Raw genomic sequence first — 21,247 nt, forward strand, 5'->3', positions numbered from 1 at the left:
TTTATTTAATGACTGTTAATGAATAATGGATCGTCAGATAGGAATCCCGAAAACTTTACATTGAGGTTGTTTCAGTCAGATGTAAAGTTACTCATCTTTGTGTGGCTCTCACTCCAGTTGCTCTTTCACACTTAGTGTCTGTCTCTGTCTCTGTGAAGCATGAGTTACTCTATGTCAGAATGTTATAACAAACATGTAGCTCTCTCCTCTCTCTGCTTGCCTGGCCCACTGTCACTTTGCTTGCTAACATGGTGACCAGCTAGACAATACAAGAACTCTTCCTAACACAGTTAGGTATTACATATGTTAGAAAATTACATATAATACACAACAATGAAAATAAAGCAAATTATCATATATGTAATATGCATATATAGGTGTCACAGGTTAACTAGACTAATATACATATATTTATGGCAGTAACTCATTTGCCACACTGAACCATGAGAATGATGCCAAACTTACCTTTGATAGGACATCTATGGGATGAGGGAAAAGATGAATATTTGTATAGGGAAACCAAGCTCCATATGAGAAAAGAAGGAAATAAAGAGAAAATTGTAATACATTAATGATAATAATAACAACTGGTCTTGTCATTGTGACTTGTGCATGGTAATGACTTTGCACTACCAACAAAAGAATTTTGTATCTAATGAAGCTATGTAAAAAGGTCTTTAGTATTGTGGAAGCCTGCATATGTGTATGCAAGTAATTTGTTGGATAGCAAATGTCAAAGTTGTAGTGAGAAATTTGGAAAGGTATTGATTTTAGATTTTGGGGGGGATAAAAATTAATACTACAAATTATGTCATTAGGACAAAATTGTTCATATATGAGTGTCCCTTGTTCTGATAATCACGTGCTTCAGGGTTTTGGCATAGTAACTCGGCACCAGAACAACACCCTGACCCCATCCCTGGGAGTTGTCACGCCGCCACAGACCGGTGACAAACCCATCAGCTCAGGAGGGGAGAGTGTTATCCCTAGCCCTTCTGGACCAGTCTCTGCCCCAGAGACGGGGAGCACCCGCCTTGCCATGCCGCTCAAGGAGGACAGCAGGGAGTTTGTGTGTGGATGGGGAGCTGCATTCATCAACATTACAGTGACTTTTCCCATGAATAAGGTCATGTTTCGACAGGTGAATTAATCTCCCATTCTTTGTTTTGAAATTTTAGAAAATTCCCATCTCTCATTTAACTTTTACATAAATATGTTAGTTTTTTGACAGATAGCTTGATATCCCGTTATTCAGTGTGAAAAGCCAGGAAATTAATTGACTCATTCAGTTGATATTCTTATTAAGTTAATGTTTCAACAATCTCTCTCCATTCATTTTTGACATTTTGAAGTCTCTTCAGTTTGTTTATGTGTTCTTCAGATGCTGCATGGCATATCCTCAACCAGTGCCCTGAAGCAGCTCAGGAGAGAAGGCTTGAAAAACTTATACAGAGGAATTTTTCCTCCCCTGTGTCAAAAAACCATTTCAACTTCCATCATGTTTGGCATGTACGACCAATATGGAAAGCTTCTCACCTACCACTATCCTGAGTTGTCTAAAGGTGGGATGCAACTTCATTGCTTTCTGTAGTTTTTAGACCATTATTATTTTTCATATAGTGTATCAATAACAGTGTTTGTAAATTTGCAGAAAACACAAAGATAGATTGATAAATTTCTCAAATTCAGATGCTACTGCTTTCTAGGCAGATTGGAATAGAATAAACAAAAACACAGATAAATTGCAAATTTGTCTAATTTAAAAAAATGTAAAGTACATAATGTAGATAGAAAACGCTCACACAGTATGTACAGTTGGCATCCTTCTTGAAGCAGCTTTCCTATCATTATTTATAGCTAAAACCACATGTTAAGAGATTTACATAGGTAAATATCATCATGGATCAGAAGTCATAACATGTCATTTAAGCCACACCTCCTTTTTCCAACCCAACTGTATGTCCACTTCCGCATTCCCATTTCCTTGGTTCTGCATTTCTCATACCTCTTGCCTATCTCCTTCATCTAAGCCCTCACCTTTTTCCCCTCACCCCCCTCTCTCTCTCTCTCTCTCTCTCTCTCTCTCTCTCTCTCTCTCTCTCTCTCTCTCTCTCTCTCTCTCTCTCTCTCTCTCTCTCTCTCTCTCTCTCTCTCTCTCTCTCTCTCTCTCTCTCTCTCTCTCTCTCTCTCTCTCTCCTTAAATGATCAGGACAATTTTTATAGTATAATACATACACACACACAATCAAAATTGTTCTACAGATTCATAAATGGAAAAATAAGACAAAAAGAAACAATAGAAAGGTTAAAAGAAGAGAACGGAATGGTGGAAGACCCAAAAAGTATGGCAGAACTGTTAAATAGTAAATTTCATGAGGTCTTTACTAAGGAATCCAAATTTGAAAGACCACAGGGTAATAGAGACTGTCCATATGAAAGAGATTAAAGTAACCAAGCTTGAAATAAAAAATTGATGACGAAACTAGATGAGGAAAAGGCAATTGGACCGGATGAAGTCTCAGGCAGAATACTGAAAGAATGTAGGGAAGAACTAGCAAGTCCTATATACATCATAAAATGCTCAATAGAAAATGGAACAGTGCCAGTGGAGTGGAAAAAAGCTGAGGTGGTTCCCATATATAAGAGCGGAAGGAAGGAAGAACCTTTAAATTACAGACCGGTATCACTAACTAGTGTAATATGCAAGATGTGTGAAAAAGTAATAAAGAAGCAATGGATTGAGTTTCTTGAAGACAACAAATTATTATCAAATAGCCAATTTGGTTTTAGAAAAGGTCAGTCATGTGTAACAAATTTATTGAGTTTCTACTCTAGAATAGTTGATAAAGTACAAGAGAGAGAGGATGGATTGACTGTATTTATTTAGATTTAAAAAAGGCGTTTGATAAAGTGCCACATGAAAGATTACTATGGAAGTTAGAGGAGAAGGGTGGCTTAAAAGGAAGCACATTGAGATGGATGAAAAATTACTTGAGGGGGAGAGAAATAAGGACGATAGTTAAAGATATGAAGTCCAAGTGGAGAACAGTAGACAGCGGAGTGCCACAGGGGTCAGTATTGGCACCAATACTTTTTGTCATATATATAAATGACATGCCAGAGGAGTGAACAGCTACATAAATCTGTTTGCGGACGATGCGAAACTGTGCAGAGTCATTAAACAAAAGAGGATTGTGAAATACTACAGGAAGACTTAAACAAGATCTGGAAATGGAGTAAAAAATGGGAGATGGAATTCAATGTGGACAAAAGCCATGTCATGGAAATGGGAAAAAGTGAAAGACGACCAGTGGGAATCTATAAGATGGGAGATGGAGTAGAACTAGAAAAAGTAAAAAAGGAAAAGGACTTGGGAGTGACAATGGAAGAAAACAATCAACCGGTAAGCCATATTGATAGAATTTTCAGAGAGACGTATAATTTGCTAAGGAATATTGGATTAGCATTTCACTATATGGACAAAGAAATGATGAAGAAATTGATAAGTACTAAAATAAGACCTAGATTGGAATATGCAGGAGTTGTGTGGACTCCCATAAAAGAAACACATAAGGAAATTGGAGAGACTACAAAAAATGGCTACAAGAATGGTTCCAGAATTTAAAGGGATGACATATGAGGAGAGACTAAAGGCTATGGATCTACCAACCTTGGAACAGAGAAGAGAGAGGGATCTGATACAAGTTTATAAATTGATTAACGGAATGGATGAAGTGGATAATGAGAAACTGATCCTGAGAGAAGAATATGACATTAGAAGCACAAGATCGCATAGTAAGAAACTGAGGAAGGAAGATGTCTGAGAGATGTTAAAAATTTAGTTTCCGCAAAGATGTGTTGAGACTTGGAACAGTTTGAGTGAGGAAGTGGTGTCAGCAAAGAGTGTACATACTTTTAAAGAAAAATTGGATAAGTGTAGATATGGAGACGGGGCCACACGAGCATAAAGCCCAGGCCCTGTAAAACTACAACTAGGTAAATGGAAACAACTAGGTAAATACTGTATAGGGTAAAGTCCGCAAGGTAGGACATTTGGACATTTGCCATTGGACAAAAGTGGCAAATGGGGTTGAGTGTACATACTTTTAAAGAAAAATTGGATAAGTGTAGATATGGACACACACACATAAAGCCCAGGCCCTGTAAAACTACAACTAGGTAAATACAACTAGGTAAATACACACACACACACAGTGGCTTCGCTCTCAGCTGATCTTCACTACCTATTGTATAGTATTTGCAGTGGCCTGGGCAAGTAGTGTGGACTCGTTCTCATGAAATCAAGTGTTAGAGAATCATGAGTAATGAAGAGATTCCATCTAAATGCAGGTAGGAGAGTAATGAAAGAATGAAAGAAGATGAATATGTTGATGAGGGGGTAAATACATTCAAAGGTTTCGATACGGCAAATACTTCACTATTTAAGAGAGTGTTGACTATTGAACGTAAACTAGATTAAAGGATAAAGGAGAGTATGGGAATGAAAGAGAATGAAGAACAGGAAGAAGAGTTTCAAAAACTGAGAGAAAGGATAAAAAAAGTGGAAGAAAACGAAGCCAGGCTAAGAGCGGAAAACGAACTGAAAAAGGAAATAGATAATTACAAGAAGCAGATGGAAGAAGGACTCGGTAAAGCCGAGAAAGAAAAAGGAGAAGCTGAAAGATCTAGTAAACAAAGAAGAGGAAAGAGTACAGAACATGATTAAAAAAGAAGTACAAGCATGGAGAGTCCAAGATAAGAAAGATAAGGCTGATTTTCAGGAGGTGATTCAAGAACAACTAAAAGAAAGAGATGAAAATATGACAAACAAAATGATAGGAGTCCTCAAAACAAAAGAAAATCTAGTTAGAGAAATTGCAGAAAAGAAAAGAGTGTAATCGTTCGTATTTGGATTAAAAGAAAAAAATATAAAATATAGACCAAGGAGAGAAAAAGAAGAAATTAAATCAAAGACCTACTAAAAAATCTAAACGACGAAGATAGGCAGAACTTAGAAAAGGAAGTAGAAGAAATAAATAGAATGGGACCATATCAGGAAGGAAAAATGAGACCAATCAAAATACTACTAAAATCACAAGCAGCAACAGAAGAAATATTATATAGAACAACAAAACTCAGAGAAACAGAAGGTTGCAAGGATATATATATATATATATATATATATATATATATATATATATATATATATATATATATATATATATATATATATATATAAAGAAAAATAGAAATGAGGAAGAAAGGAAGAGATACAATGAACTGGCAGCAGCAGTAAGGAAAAAAAAATAATGAAAGGTCAGAAGAGGAAAAAAAGGCATTTTTTTGGAGAATTCTAGGAGACAGGATAAGGAAATGGTATATAAAAGAGAAGGAAGAGAAAAAGTGGAACAAGTTTAACTAAAATTGATAAAGGCAAGAGACTAAAAATGATGTATATGAACATAGACGGGTTTTATCAAGTAAATTAGAATTAAGAGATTACATAAAGAAAGAAGAACCGGATATTGTATGCCTGGCTGAAACAAAACTAAATGAGGCAATCAAAATAGACTTGGATAATAGGTATAATGTATGGAGGAGAGACAGAGGGGTAAAGGAGGAGGAGGAGTCATGATAATGTTAAGGAAGGAGATGGTGATAAACCAAGTGGAATGTGGGGAAGGAAAAGCAGAAGTACTGTATGTTAAGATGCATATTAATAAAAAGAGTTAACAATCATTGTAACATATGTGCCACCAAAACAAATTCATGGACCAATCAAGAATATAAAGACATGATAGATGACACAATAAGGAGTCTAACGAGAATCATTAAAGAAAGGAGAAAAGTGATATTAGTAGGAGATTTCAACTGTAAAGAAGTGGACTGGGAAAATTATGAAAGTGGTATGGGGAAGAAGCCTGGGGAGAAAGATTCCTGAATCTAATGATAGATAATATGATGGACCAAAGAGTAAAGGAAAACACAAGATTCAGAGGAAATGATGAGCCCAAGATTGGACCTAGTTTTACAAGGGTATACAAATGAATGATGATATAAGATATAAGTGCCCATTGGGAAAGAGTGACCATGTAATATTAGAAATGGATATAGAAGAGGAAAGGAAGATAGAGATGAATCATACAAAGGAGACCGATTAAATTACAGAAAGGCTGATATTGAGAATCTCAAGAACTATTTCAAAAACGTAACTGGGAGGAGATGGAAAACTCAGGGGTGCAAGAGAAATATAACTTATTTTTGGAAATATACAAAACAGGAGTCAGGAATATGTCCCAAAATATAGACCTAAAGAAGAAGGAAAGAAAGATTGGTTTAATGCAAAGTGTGCTAGGGCAAAGGAGAAAAGAGATGGAGCATGGAAAAGGTGGAGGAGAAATAGAAATGCAGTAAATAAGGAAAACTTCAAGATAGCAAGAAATGAATATGTTAAGGTGAGGAAGGAAGAGGAAGAACTATGAAAAGGACATTGTCGAAAAATGTAAGGAGCAACCAAAATTGTTCTACAGATTCATAAAAGAAAAAATAAGACAAAAAGAAACAATAGAAAGGTTAAAAGAAGAAAATGGGATGGTGGAAGACCCAAAAGTATGGCAGAACTGTTAAATAATAATTCCAGGAGGTCTTTACTAAGGAATCCAAATTTGAAAGGCCACAGGGTAATAGAGACCATCTATATGAAAGAGATTAAAGTAACCAAGCTTGAAATAAAAGAGTTAATGAAGGAACTGGATGAAGAAAAGGCAATGGGACCGGATGAAGTCTCAGGCAGAATACTGAAAGAATGTAGGGAAGAACTAGCAAGTCCTATATACATCATAAAATGCTCAATAGAAAATGGAACAGTACCAGTAGAATGGAAAAGAGCTGAGGTGGTTCCCATATATAAGAGCGGAAGGAAGGAAGAACCTTTAAATTACAGACCAGTATCACTAACTAGTGTAATATGCAAGATGTGTGAAAAAGTAATAAAGAAACAATGGATCAAGTTCCTTGAAGACAACAAATTATTATCAAATAGCCAATTTGGTTTTAGAAAAGGTCAGTCATGTGTAACAAATTTACTGAGTTTCTACTCTAGAATAGTTGATAGGGTACAAGAGAGAGAGGGATGGGTTGATTGTATTTACTTGGATTTAAAAAGGCATTTGATAAAGTGCCACATGCAAGATTACTGTGGAAATTAGAGAGAAGGGTGGTTTAAAAGGAAGCACATTGAGATGGATGGAAAATTATTTGAGGGGAGAGAAATAAGGATGGTAGTTAAAGATATGAAGTCCAAGTGGAGAGCAGTAGAGAGCGGAGTGCCACAGGGGTCAATATTGGTGCCAATACTTTTTCTCGTTTATATAAATGACATGCCAGAAGGAGTGAACAGCTACATAAATCTGTTTGCGATGATGCGAAACTGTGCAGAGTTATAAAGCAAAAGAGGATTGTGAAATACTGCAAGAAGACCAAAATAAGATCTGGGAATGGAGTAAAAAGTGGGAGATGGAATTCACTGTGAACAAAAGCCATATCATGGAAATGGGAAAGCGTGAAAGATGACCAGTGGGAATCTATAAGATGGGAGATGGAGTAGAACTGAAGACAGTAAAAAAGGAAAAGGATTTGGGAGTGACGATAGAAGAAAATAATCAACCGGCAAGCCATATTGATAGGATTTTCAGAGACATAATTTGCTAAGGAATATTGGAATAGCATTTCACTACATGGACAAAGAAATGATGAAGAAACTGATAAGTACTATAATAAGACCCAGATTGGAATATGCAGGAGTAGTGTGGGTCCCTCACAAAAAGAAACACATAAGGAAGCTGGAGAGACTACATAAAATGGCTACAAGAATGGTCCCAGAACTTGAAGGGATGACATATGAGGAGAGACTAAAAGCTATGGATCTTCCAACATTGGAACAAAGAAGAGAGAGAGGGGATCTCATACAAGTTTATAAATTGATAAACGGAATGGAATAAGTGGACAATGAGTATCTGATCCTGAGAGAAGAATATGCCAGTTGAAGCACAAGATCACATAGTAAGAAGCTGAGGAAGGAAGATGTGAGAGATATTAAAAGTATAGTTTCCACAAAGATGTGTTGAGACGTGGAACAGTTTGAATGAAGAAGTAGTGTCTGCAACGAGTGTGCATAGTTTTAAAGTAAGATTGGATAAGTGTAGATATGGAGACGGGGCCACATGAGCATAAAACTATAACTAGGTAAATACACACACACACACACACACACACACACACACACACACACACACACACACACACACACACACACACACACACACACACACACCCGGTAGCTCAGTGGTTAGGCGCTGGCTTCACAAGCCAGAGGACGAGTTGATTCGGCCGGGTGGAGATATTTGGGTGTGTCTCCTTTCACGTGTAGCCCCTGTTCACCTAGCAGTGAGTAGGTACGGGATGTAAATCGAGGAGTTGTGACCTTGTTGTCCCGGTGTGTGGTGTGTGCCTGGTCTCAGGCCTATCTGAAGATCAGAAATAATGAGCTCTGAGCTCGTTCCGTAGGGTAATGTCTGGCTGTCTCATCAGAGACTGCAGCAGATCATACAGTGAAACACACACGACTGGACTTGATTTTCACTAAAGAGGCGGAGTTGATAGAAAACATGAAAGTTGGGTGTCCAATAGGGAAGAGTGATCATGTGATGATTGAGTGTATATTGAGCGAAGGAAGAATGGAGAGGAGGAATGAACATCACAGAACAGGAAGATTCATCTGCGGTAAAGCAGATTACATCAAGTTAAGGAATTACTTTGAGCAAGTGGACTGGAGTGTTTTTGAGGATGCATGTGGAATCTAGGATAAATGGAGAGAGTTTGTGAACATTTACGAGGAAGGGGTCAGTAAATATGTGCCAAGGCTGAAGAAGAAATAAAAGAGGATCCAAGCATGGTTTAATAAATGCTGTGAGGAATCAAAGAGGAAGAGAGACACAGCTTGGAAAAGGTGGATGAAGAGAAAAGGATCTTTAGTGTGGGATGAGTATAAAAAGGCAAGGAATGAGTACACAAGAATAAGGAGAGAAGAGGCCAGAAAGTATGAGAGGGACATTGTGGAAAAATGTAAGGATGAGCCAAGATTATTCTAGAGATTTGTTAATGGGAAATTAAAAAGCAAGAAAGAAATAAGCAAGCTGAAAGTTGATGAAGAATTCATTGAACAGGGAAAACTCATGGCTGAAGAGTTGAATAAGTGTTTCCAAAAAGTTTTTACCAATGAAAGAACGTTTAATGAACCAAAGATTGAACCGACAGAAGGCCTGGGTGTAATTGAAGTGTTGGAGGATGAAGTGTGTGAAATGCTGGAAAGATTGGATGTAAGGAAAGCACAAGGGCCTGATGGATTATCAAATTGGGTGTTGAGGGAATGTAAGGATCAACTGGCAAAAAAGATTTGTGGCCTCATATCGAAATCTCTGTAGCAGGGGCAGGTGCCAAAGGACTGGAAAAAAAAGCAGATATACTACCCATATTTATGAGTGGAAACTAGGAAAATCTGTCAAACTACAGGCCAGTGTCATTAACAAATGTTGTGGTTAAACTGTGTGAGTCAGTAATAAAGAAAAGATGGAATGATTATCTAGAAAGGAAGAAAATATTGACTAATGGGCAGTTTGGATTTCGGAAAGGCAGATCATGTGCAACAAATTTATTTTGCTTCTACTCTCAGGTCATAGATGTGGTACAAGAAAGGGTAGGATGGGTGGATGGAATTTATCTAGACTTGAAGAAAGCATTTGATAAAGTCCCTCGTAAGAGATTGATCTGGAAAGTGAGAGAACATGGCGGGCTGAGGGGTAGGCTTTTGGAATGGATCAGTGATTTCCTGACTGGAAGAGAGATGAGAACAGTAATAAGAGATAGGAAATCAGCTTGGAGGGAAGTGACTATAGTAAAACTAAATTGTACTGACCCCTAAGGTGTTGTTTGCCATTCTGTCAGATTTCCAACCAAAACATTCAGCCGATACTACTCATTATTCTTTAATCACAGTATTATCAACAAACAGCATTCTAAGAATATTCTAACTCTTTCATTAAATAGCAGGTGATACAAATAAGTGTTATATACCAAATCAAATTAAGGTATTCCATGAACGTGTATGACGATGTGGTATATCAGGACAGGCAACGTTACCAGTCGACCCGAGGTGGGATTTCCCCTTGGGGAAGGGGGAGGAGTCAGGTCACCATGCAGGTGCAAATCGACTCACTTCTCATTTGGTCGCCACTATGGAAGGATACACTAACGTATCCTTGTCTGTGTTGTACAGCCAAACCAAGAAGTTTGTCTACAGAATTAATAAATAAAGCTTGCAAGGACCACTTTTACCAATAAATCAAGTGAGGAAGAGGACAGCAGATGCAGCTGGTACGAGTATATCTGAAGGCACAGTGAAGAGGATTTGTCCCAATGCAAACAAGATATACACCCCACAGCATCACAACCTTATCAGCGTTTCTTTTCCACACTCATTATATTACACTGGGTATCTCAAGAGGACATAATAGTAAATATTTGGTAAATTATCAGCCTCATTTTCACTTTTATAATCAGCACCTTAACTATATTTAATTTACCTATGCCATCTTCATGTCTTGTCCATCACTTACATTTTTTTTAGCGAAGTCATGCATTAAAATAAATAAAGAACAGTTATTCCATTTTCCTTGAAGTGATGAGAGATATGGCAGCGTCGCACGGATTATAGGTCTAGCCCTACGGGTCAGTACAGTTTAGTTTTACTATAGTGGAGTACCTCAGGGGTCAGTTTTGGCACCGTTACTGTTTGCTGTTTACATAAATGATATGACGAAAGGAGTGAATAGCTATATGAGTTTGTTTGCGGATGATACCAAATTAATGAGGAAAATAACTAAGAAAGAAGACTGTGAGGCATTGCAGAGGGATTTAGACAAGATCTGGGAGTGGAGCAGAGAGTGGCAAATGGAATTTAATATCAAGAAGTGTGGAGTGATGAATTTTGGTAAGACCAGTGTACAGATATAAGATGGGGGATGAGGAATTGGAAATAAAGACTGAAGAGAGAGATCTGGGAATAACTGTGATGGAGGGGCTCTCATCAGAGTTTCATGTAAAGAGGAAATCTGGTGAAGCGTACAATTTAGTAAGGAACATAAGAACTGCATTCTGCTACATGGATGAAGAGATGATCAAGAAGTTGATTGTTACAATGATTAGACCCAGGATGGAGTAAGCAGCAGTACTTTGGTCTCCAAGAATGGCAAGGGATAAGAGGAAGCTGGAACACATGCAGAGGGCTGCGACAAAGCTGCCCCAAACCTTGGTGAATCTGTCTTATGAGCAGAGACTGGAAAAATTGAGTCTGCTGACACTGGAAAAAAGAAGAGAGAGAGGAGACCTTATCACTATGTATAGGATTCTGTCTGGCATTGAAAAGTTGGACCATGATGATCTGGTGGTGAGAGATATGAGAAGTGGGAGGAAGCATGGGAGAAAAGTGAAGATGAGTGTGTGTACAAAGGACATAAAGAAATACAATTTTCCACAAATAATTGTGGGGATCTGGAATGCGCTGGAGAAAGAAGTGGTTGAAGCAAAAACAATTCACGGATTCAAGGAAAAGTTAGATAAGAGTAGATATGGGGATGGGACAGCACGAGTTTGAACTCCTCCTCCCGTAAACAACAACTAGGTAAACACACACACACACACACACACACACACACACACACACACACACACACACACACACACACACACACACACACACACACACACACACACACAGGATGTGATAGTCTCAAAGAGAGACATTGAGAAAGTTGTAAATGGCATGGACGTCAACAAGTCACTGGGTCGGGATGGGGTGTCTGGTAGAATGTTAAAAGAATGTCAATAACAGTTGCTGGAACCGATCTTGGATATCGTGAAAACATTGATTATAACAGGGCAAGTGCCAGTGGAGTGGAAGAGGGCAGATTATAACGGGGCAAGTGCCATTGGAGTGGAAGAGGGCAGATGTAGTACCGATATATATGAGTGGATGTCGAATGAAGCCATTGAATTATATACCTGTTTCATTGACTAGTATTATATGTAAGATATGTGAAGAAGGGATTAAAGACAAGTGGTGTGAATTTCTAGAAAGTGAAGGAATCTTAAGGGAGAATCAGTTTGGCTTCAGAAAAGGAAGGTCATGTGTATCAAATTTATGTTTCTACTCAAGAGTGGTTGATATTTTACAGGAGCGAGACAGCTAGGTCAAATGTGTGTACCTTGATTTGAAAAAGCATTTGATAAGGTTCCATACAACAGGCTAATGTGGAAGCTGAGAAATATTGTGAGGATAAGGGGAACCCTGGCAGACTGGATGAGAAACTACCTGACAGGCAGGGAAATGAGAATGGTGGTGAAGGGAGTGAAGTTGGAGTGGAGGAGAGTGACCACTGGAGTCCCCAAGGTTCTATGCTTGGTCCCATCATGTTTCTGATCTATATAAATGATATGCCAGCGGGAGTGAAAAGTTACATGAGTCTGTTCGCAGATGACGCTAAGATTATGAGGAGAATAAGAAATGTGGAAGATTGTAACATGTTGCAAGAGGATCTAAACAGGATATATAATTGGAGTGTTAAATGGCAGATGGAGTTCAACATTAACAAACGTCATGTAATGAAAATGGGCAAAAGCAAATATAGACTGTATAAGGTGTACCAGCTGGGGAGAGAGATAATAACTGAAGTCAGTGAAGAAAAGGACTTAGGAGTGATTATACAGAACATATCACCAGAAAAGCACATTAACAGAATATTTGGAAAAACTTACAACACACTCCAAAGTATTGAATTCTCATTCAATTACTTGGATGAAAATATGACAAAGAAAATATTAACCACATTAATTAGACCTCAGTTGAAATATGCTGCAGTGATATGGTCACCACATATGAATAAACACGTGAAGAAACTAGAAAGAGTGCAGTGGTTGGGAACGAGGATGGTACCAGGTGTGAAGGAGGTACCGTACAAGGAGAGATTAAGAAGACTGGATTTATCCACGTTAGAAGAAAGAAGAGAGAGGGGAGATATGATAACAATGTATGAAATATTAAATGAAATGGATATCCTAGATAGAGAAGACTTGATAAGGATTTCTTCCAACAATCAACTAAGAAGACACTCAAAGAAAATACAAAAGGACAGTTGTATGTGAGATGTCAAGAAGCATAGCTTCCCCATATCATACCATTGACAAATGGAAAAAATTGAGTAGAGAGGTGGTGTGTGTGGCAAGTGTCAGTCAGATGAAAGACAAACTTGATAAATGTGGACAAAGAGACAAGACATAAAGCCAAGCTCAGGTCCTGTAAATCACAAATGGTTAAATACAAATAGGTAAATACACACACCGCGTAGTGTAGTGGTTAGCACACTCAGCTCACAATCGAGAGGACCTGGGTTTGAGTCCTGGGAAGCGGTGAGACAAATGGGCAAGCCCCTTAATGTGTAGCCCTTGTTCACCTAGCAGTAAATAGGTATGGGATGTAACTTGATGGGTTGTGGCCTCGCTTTCCGGTGTGTGGAGTGTCTATTGTGGTCTCAGTTTTACCTGAAGATCAGTCTATGAGCTCTGAGCTTGCTCTGTAATGGGGAAGACTGGCTGGCTGACCAGCAGACAACCATGGTGAATTATACACACACACACACACACACACACACACACACACACACACACACACACACACACACACACACACACACACACACACACACACACACACACACACACACACACACAAAGTATTTGGACTATCATATAAAGTGTTGACTAATATAAGAGTGGCTTTTCATTACATGGATAAAGATATGATGAAAAAAGGAATCACAAGCTTGATACACCCAAGGCTGAAATATGCAGCAGTGGTATGGTCTCTGAGCTCTAAAAAGGATATAAGAAAATTGGAAAGGATACAGAAGATTGCTACAAAGATGGTGCCAGAATTAAAAGACCTCACATATGAAGAATGACTGAAGGAAATGGGACTGCCAGCCTTACAAGATAGAAGAGAATGCGGGGACCTAATAACAATGTAGAAGATAGTAAATGATATTGAAAAGATAAACAAAGAAGACCTCGTGCTATTGACAGAAGAAGATGGAAGGACAAGAGGACATGAAAAGAAGATCAGGATGAGGCAGTGTGTGAAGTATATTGGAAAATACAGTTTTCCACACAGAACGGTGGAAAAATGGAATGCATTGGATAATGGAATTGTTACAGCACGTAGTGTGCATAACCTTAAAGAAAAACTAAATAAATTGAGATATGGAGACAGGACACTATGAGCCCTGCTCAAACCCTGTACAATACAACTAGGTAAATACACTGCCAACACCGCACTGAGAAAACATGCTGAACAGCTCCCAGGAAACAAGCTACAGCAGATGTTGGAGCCTGACCTAAATGTATGTACATGGGGGTAGGGGGCCATAGGGTTCTCTTGTCTCCATAATAAATAAATTTTGGATCGTATAGACAGAAAAAATGGAAAGAGAAACAGAACTGAGTGATGCGGCCAGACGTACAACACCACAACAAACGCTTGGTGGTGACAATCGGAGATTTATAGAAACACCTGTAGGACTGAGGAGATTGACTGAGGATAATATGGATAAAGACTTTTCTGGATTTAGAGATGAAAGAGGGAAATATGAGGAGGTTGATAAACGTGTAAACGAGAGTTAAGGTACATGAAGGAAGTGATGTCGAGTTGAATGGACAAGCAGGACAGACTGACAATGGAAAACACAGAGATTGAGATTAGTTGAATGTGAGGTCAGTGCAGTCAGTGCAATCAATCAAGGATTAAAGGAGGAGATACAGGAGACAAAGAAACAAAATTATATACAAAATGCTACATGTCAAGGAAAGTTCTTTAAAGAGCTTACAGGAAAAAGTACAGGATGGGATTGAGGACAAGGTGGAAAGTGGATTAGGTGAAAGCAAGCTGAAGGAATTATGAAATGTATAGAAACAAGAACAGGAAGAGGAAAATGTTAAATTTTCAGAAGTAGTAAAGAGACAAATTCATGAAAAAAAAAAACAAGATGCTGTTATACGAGTAATTAAGGAGAAAGATGATCTAGTGAGAGATACAGTGGATAAGAAGAAATGTTTCGTAATTTTTGGGATGAAGGAAAAAAAATCCAAATAAGTTCATGAGAGAGTGTGAAGAGAGAATTGGCCAAAACAATTATCAAACAGGTCCAGGACAGCACACAGGAGCTGGAATAGGAGGTAGAGGAAGTAATTAAATTGGGAAGATTTGGTTAAGGGGAGTAAGAGACCAATGAAAGTGAGAATGAGATCGCAGATGGCAGTGGAGGAAAAAATGACAAGGAAAGGGAAGCTGGCTGATGATACTGAACATAAAGATATATGGATAAAAAGAGATATGAACCTAGAGGAGAGGGAAAAAGAGAATGTGCCAATAAATGAAGCTAAAGAAAAAACGAGAAAAGGATAGAGATCGAGAAAAAGAATTTCTACTTGAGAGTTCTAGATATGAGACTAAAGAAGTGGTATCTATGGAAGAAGGAGGAGGTCGTGGAAGAGGCAAGAAATTAAGAGTGACTTATACTAATATAGATGGGTTCTTATCCAGCATGTTGGAGGTTAAGGATTATTTGAAAGAAAAAATGCTGGATGTAATGTGAATTGTTGAAACAAAACTAAGAGTGGATATCCATGTTAACTTCAAGGAAGAGTGGTATAATAGTTGGAGAAGAGACAGAAAGAGTAAAGGGGGAGGAGGAGTGCTAATAATGGTTTGTGTTAATATATGTGTGGAGAATGTGCAATATGGTGAGAGCAAGGTGGAAGTAATGGGAGTAACAATCAAAACAGATGAATTGAGAAAAAGGAAAATCATAGTTACATATGTGCCACCTAAGATAAATACATGGGTAACTGAGGAACATGAAGATATGCAAAGAGAGGTGATTAAGTGCTTAAATAGTATGTTGAGAAAAGATGGAAGAATACTTTTAGTTGGAGACTTTAACTGTGAAAAAATAAAATGGAGAGAGATGGAAGTAATGGATAATGTTGGACAGTGGAGCAAAGAAGTTTTATAGTTGACTATGGTAAATACAATGGAACAATGGATGGAGGAGGTACAGGGGAGAAGAAGAACTATCGTTACTTGACCTAGTATTCATAAAGAAACCAGAGCCCCTCCCATCATACAATACCTTAGTCCAATGGGAAGAAATGATCATGTGACATTAGAGCCAGAAATTTAGGAGGAGGATGGGGTTATGTTACAGAGATGACTACAAAAAAGAGAGGTTAAATTATGCAAGAGCAGGTTTTGAAAAATTAAGGAACTGTTTTGTTGACATTGAATGGAGAAACATTATGTACGAAAGGACAATACAAGGAAAATATGAAATATTCTTACAGAAATATAATGAAGGAGTACAGAAATGCATACCTTTTTTATAGAATTAAGAAAAAAATACACGGTTGGTACAATGGTAGATGCACAGAAGCTAAAAAGGCAAAAGATAAAGCTTGGAAGAAACTCATAAAAGATAAATGACAGTAACAGGTGGCAGTATAGGGATGCGAGAAATGAATATATTAGAGTAAGAAGAGAGGAAGAAAGGAACTTTGAGAAAGATGTGGCGAGTAAAAGCAAAGACGAACTCAATCTTTTCTACAGATTCACAAATGGCAAAATGAAGAAACAATAGAAAAAATAATTAAAGGAGGGAAGACATACCAATCAAAGAAAGAAATGTGTGAAATAATGAATGAGAGCTTCAAAATGGTGTTCACTGTAGAAGATTTTACAGAACCAAATAGGGCATTGCATTGCCAAGAATTACAGGAAATCACAGTACACAAAGAGGATATTAGAAGGTTATTGAATAATTTTGATGTCAGAAAAGCAATGGGGCCGGATGGTGTATTAGGCTAGGTGCTAAAAGAATGTAAAGAGCAACTACTGGATCCAATTTGGGAAATAATTGCAAGTTCACTAAATGAAGGGAAAGTTCCACTAGAATGGAAAAGAGCTGACATAATACCAATATTTAAAAAGGGGAAGGCAACTAAGCCATTAAGCTACAGATCGGCATCACTTACAAGCATTATGGGAAAGTTGTGTGAAATAATCATCAAAGAAAAATTAGTTAAACATCTGGAAGAAGAACAAGTCATATCAGACAGACAATTTTGGTTCAGGACAGGACGGCCATGTGTGTTGAACTTATTAAGCTTCTACTTGAGAGTAATAGAAGGTCTGGAAAACAAAGATAGATGGGTGGACACAGTATACCTGAACATAGAAAAAACTTTTGATAAAGTCCCTCATGGAAGACTACTTTGGAAACTAGAGAACATAGGAGGACTGCAAGGAACTTTGTTAGAATGGACAAGGGATTATTTGAAGGACAGGGAGATGAGAACTGTGATCAGAGATACATACTCATCTTGGAGTAAAATAACAAGCTAAGTACCACTAGGGTCAGTGTTAGCCCCCATTATGTTTCAGTTTTATGTAAAAACATTCACAATGGGATAAACAGTTACATTAATTTATTTACTAATGATGCAAAGCTACTAAGAGTTATCAAAACCCGGGAAGACTGTTTGCTGTTACAGAAAGATATAAACAAGATTTGTGAGTGGAATAAGAAGTGGAAATTGGAGTTCAATACCAAGAAATGTCACGTAATGGAACTAGAAAAGAGCAAAAGAAGACTATTTGATGGGAGACTATCTGATGGGAGAGGAACAAATAATGAAGATTAAAGAGGAAAAAGGTCTGGGAGTGACTATACAGGAAAATATGAAGCCTGAAAAAACACATAAGCAAGAAATTTGGAATATCACATAAAATGTTGACTAATATAAGAGTGGCATTTCAGTTCATGGACAAAGATATGATGAAAAGAATCATCACAAGCATGATACGTCCATAGCTGGAATATGGAGATGTAGTGTGGTCTCCGAACTCTAAAAAAGATATAAGAAGATTAGAACAGATACAGAAGATTATTACAAAGATGGTGTCAGAACTAAAGGACTTAACAGGTGAAGAACGGCTGAAGGAAATGGGACTACCAACCTTACAAAATAGAAGAGAACGAGGAGACATAATAACAATGTACAAGATAGTCAATGGCATTGAAAAAATAGACAAAGAAGGTGCTGGTGCTGGTGCTGGTGACAGACGAAGGTGGAAGGACAAGAGGTCATGTAAGAAGATCAGGATGAGGCAGAGTTTAAAGGATATTGAAAATACAGTTTTCCACACAGAACAGGGGAGAAGTGGAATGCATTGAATAATGAAGTTGTTACAGCACATAATGTGCATAACTTTAAGGAAAAATTGGATAAATGTAGACATAGTGGCAGGACACTGTGAGCCTTGCTTGAACCCTGTACAGTACAACTAGGTAAGTACACACATATCACATCACATCACTTATCACATCACATCCCAACTCATCACATACAACAGATGGAGGTTGGTAAGAGGTCATCATTCCATTAGGTTTATGGATTAACTTAGGGGGGAGAGGGAAAGATGTGTGGGGAAGAGTATAAAGGCTACAATATGCTGCCCTTCTAAGTATAAGTGACAACTTAATGGATTACATTATGCCAACCTTTGTTTAGCAACTGGAGTGTTGTTAGAAAGTATTCGTAGGTGTTTTGGTTGTTTTTTATTTTCTATGATATAAGATTGATTATCAGAGACAGAGAGAGTGGTGAAGGAGTTATGAGAAGCATCAGGTTAGGGAAGAGGGATAAGAATGAGGATGGGGGGAGAGGAAGAAGACAGATCTATGATACAGCTTTAGCCAATGACAGCCACCATGAAAAAGGATGACAGATTCCACTTTTGTTAAAAATATAGTAGGAAACTTTTTTTTTTTTTTTTTTTTTTACATTACAAGGGCACTGGCCAAGGGAAAACAAAGTGTTGGAAAAAAAAAATCCCGCTGGTTGCCAGGCCCTGTTAAGAGGAAAGTAGAAAGAAAAACAAAAAATCTAAAAGGAGGGTCCAGTTAACGTAAGAGGTGTCTTGACACTCCTCTTTTGAAAGAGTTTAAGTCATAGGCAGGTGGAAATACAGACACAGGTAGAGAGTTCCAGAGTTTACCAGTGTAGGGAATGAAGGAGTGAAGATACTGGTTAACTCTTGCATTAGGAAGATGGACAGAATAGGGATGAGAAGAAGTAGAGAGTCTTGTGCAGCGAGGCCGCAGGAGGGGAAGGCATGCAGTTAGCAAGTTCAGAAGAGCAGACAGCATGAAAACAGCGGTAGAAGACAGATAAAGATGCAACATTGCGGCGGTGACTTAAAGAATCAAGACAGTCAGTTAGAGGAGAAGAGTTGATAAGACGAAAAGCTTTAGATTCCACCTTGTTTAGTAAAGCTGTGTGTGGATCCCCAGACATGAGAGCCATACTCCATACACGGGCGGATAAGGCCCTTGTACAGAGCAAGCAGCTGGGAGGGAGAAAAATGGACGAAGACGCCATAGGACACCTAACTTCTTGGAAGCTGATTTAGCAAGAGTAGAGATGTGAAATTTCCAGTTTAGATTTTTAGTGAAGGATAGACCGAGTGTGTTTAATGTAGAGGAGAGGGAAGTTGAGTGTTATTGAAGAAGAGAGGATAGTTGTCTGGAAGGTTATGTCGAGTAGATAGTTGTAGAAATTGAGTTTTTGAGGCATTGAACAAAACCAGGTTTTCTCTGCCCCAATCAGAAACAAGTGAAAGATCAGAAGTTAGGCGTCCTATAGCATCTCGCCTTGAGTCATTTAATTGTTGTTGGGTTGGGCGTCTGTTGAACGCTGTTGAATAATGCAGGGTGGTATCATCAGCATAGGAGTGGATAGGGCATTGAGTCAGATTTAGGAGATCATTGATGAATAATAGAAAGAGAGTGGGTGATAGGACAGAACCCTGTGGAACACCACTGTTGATAGTTTTAGGGAAGAACAGTGACCGTCTACTACAGCAGCAATAGAACGATCGGAAAGGAAACTGGAGATGAAGGTACAGAGAGAAGGATAGAATCCGTAGGAGGGTAGTTTAGAAATTAAAGATTTGTGCCAGACTCTATCGAAGGCTTTCGATATGTCAAGGCCGACAGCAAAGGTTTCACCGAAGTCCCTAAAGAGGATGACCAAGATTCAGTTAGGAAAGTAAGAAGATCACCAGTAGATCTGCCTTTACGGAAACCATACTGGCAATCAGAGAGAAGGTTGTGAGCTGATAGATGCCTCATTATCTTCCTATTAAGGATAGACTCAAAGGCTTTAGAAAGGCAGGAAATCAAAGCTATAGGGCGGTAGTTAGAAGGATTGGAGTGGTCACCTTTTTTAGGGACAGGTTGAATGTGAGCAAACTTCCAGCAAGAAGGATAAATAGAAGTAGAGAGACACAGATGAAAGAGTTTGACCAGGCAGTGAGCGAGTTCGGAAGCACAGTTTTTGAGAACAACAGGAGGGACTCCATCCGGACCGTAAGCCTTCCGAGAATCAAGGCCAGAGAGGGCCAGGAAAACGTCTTTATAAAGAATTTTAATTTTAGGGATGAAGTAGTCAGAGGGTGGAGGAGTAGGAGGAATATGCCCAGAATCATCCAAAGTTGAGTTGGTAGCAAAGGTTTGAGCGAAGAGTTCAGCTTTAGAAAAGAAGAGACAGCTGTAGAGCCATCTGGATGAAGTAAAGGAGGAAAGACGAAGAAGTAAAGTTGTTAGAGATATTATTGGCTAGATGCCAGAAATCTCGAGAGGAGTTAGAATTGGAAAGACTTTGACATTTTCTATTGATGAAAGAGTTTTAGTAAGTTGGAGAATAGATTTGGCATGATTACGGGCAGAAATATATAGGGCATGAGTTTCAGCAGTTGGATGGCTACGGAACCGTTTGTGAGCCGCCTCTCTATCATTGACAGCACGAGAACAAGCAGAGTTAAACCAAGGCTTTTTAGCTTTAGGGTTAGAGAAAGTATGAGGAATGTATAGCTCCATGCCAGAGATAATCACCTCTGTTATGCGCTCGGCACAAAGAGAAGGATCTCTGACATGAAAACAATAATCATCCCAAGGAAATCAGAATAGTACTGCCTTAGTTCCTCCCACTTAGCAGAGTTAAAATGCCAGAAGCACCTCCG

General features: G+C 38.4%; 1 protein-coding gene across 5 annotated transcripts in view; it reads left to right on the forward strand.

The window, feature by feature from the left end:
- LOC123504730 (mitochondrial nicotinamide adenine dinucleotide transporter SLC25A51-like) overlaps positions 1 to 21,247 on the forward strand; it is a 164,379-nt gene that overhangs the window by 115,761 nt on the left and 27,371 nt on the right. For all 5 annotated transcript variants that reach the window (XR_006674929.1, XM_045255483.1, XM_045255482.1 and 2 more), the window contains 2 exons: positions 872 to 1,141; positions 1,382 to 1,562. Coding sequence is in view for 4 of the 5 variants with exons in the window: in XM_045255483.1 (XP_045111418.1) it covers positions 872 to 1,141; positions 1,382 to 1,562 (451 nt within the window). In the remaining variant the exon portion in view is untranslated. The remainder of the gene's footprint in view (positions 1 to 871; positions 1,142 to 1,381; positions 1,563 to 21,247) is intronic.

The sequence above is a fragment of the Portunus trituberculatus genome, chromosome 17 (genome assembly GCF_017591435.1).
Source record: "Portunus trituberculatus isolate SZX2019 chromosome 17, ASM1759143v1, whole genome shotgun sequence".
Classification (NCBI taxonomy): Eukaryota; Metazoa; Arthropoda; class Malacostraca; order Decapoda; family Portunidae; genus Portunus; species Portunus trituberculatus.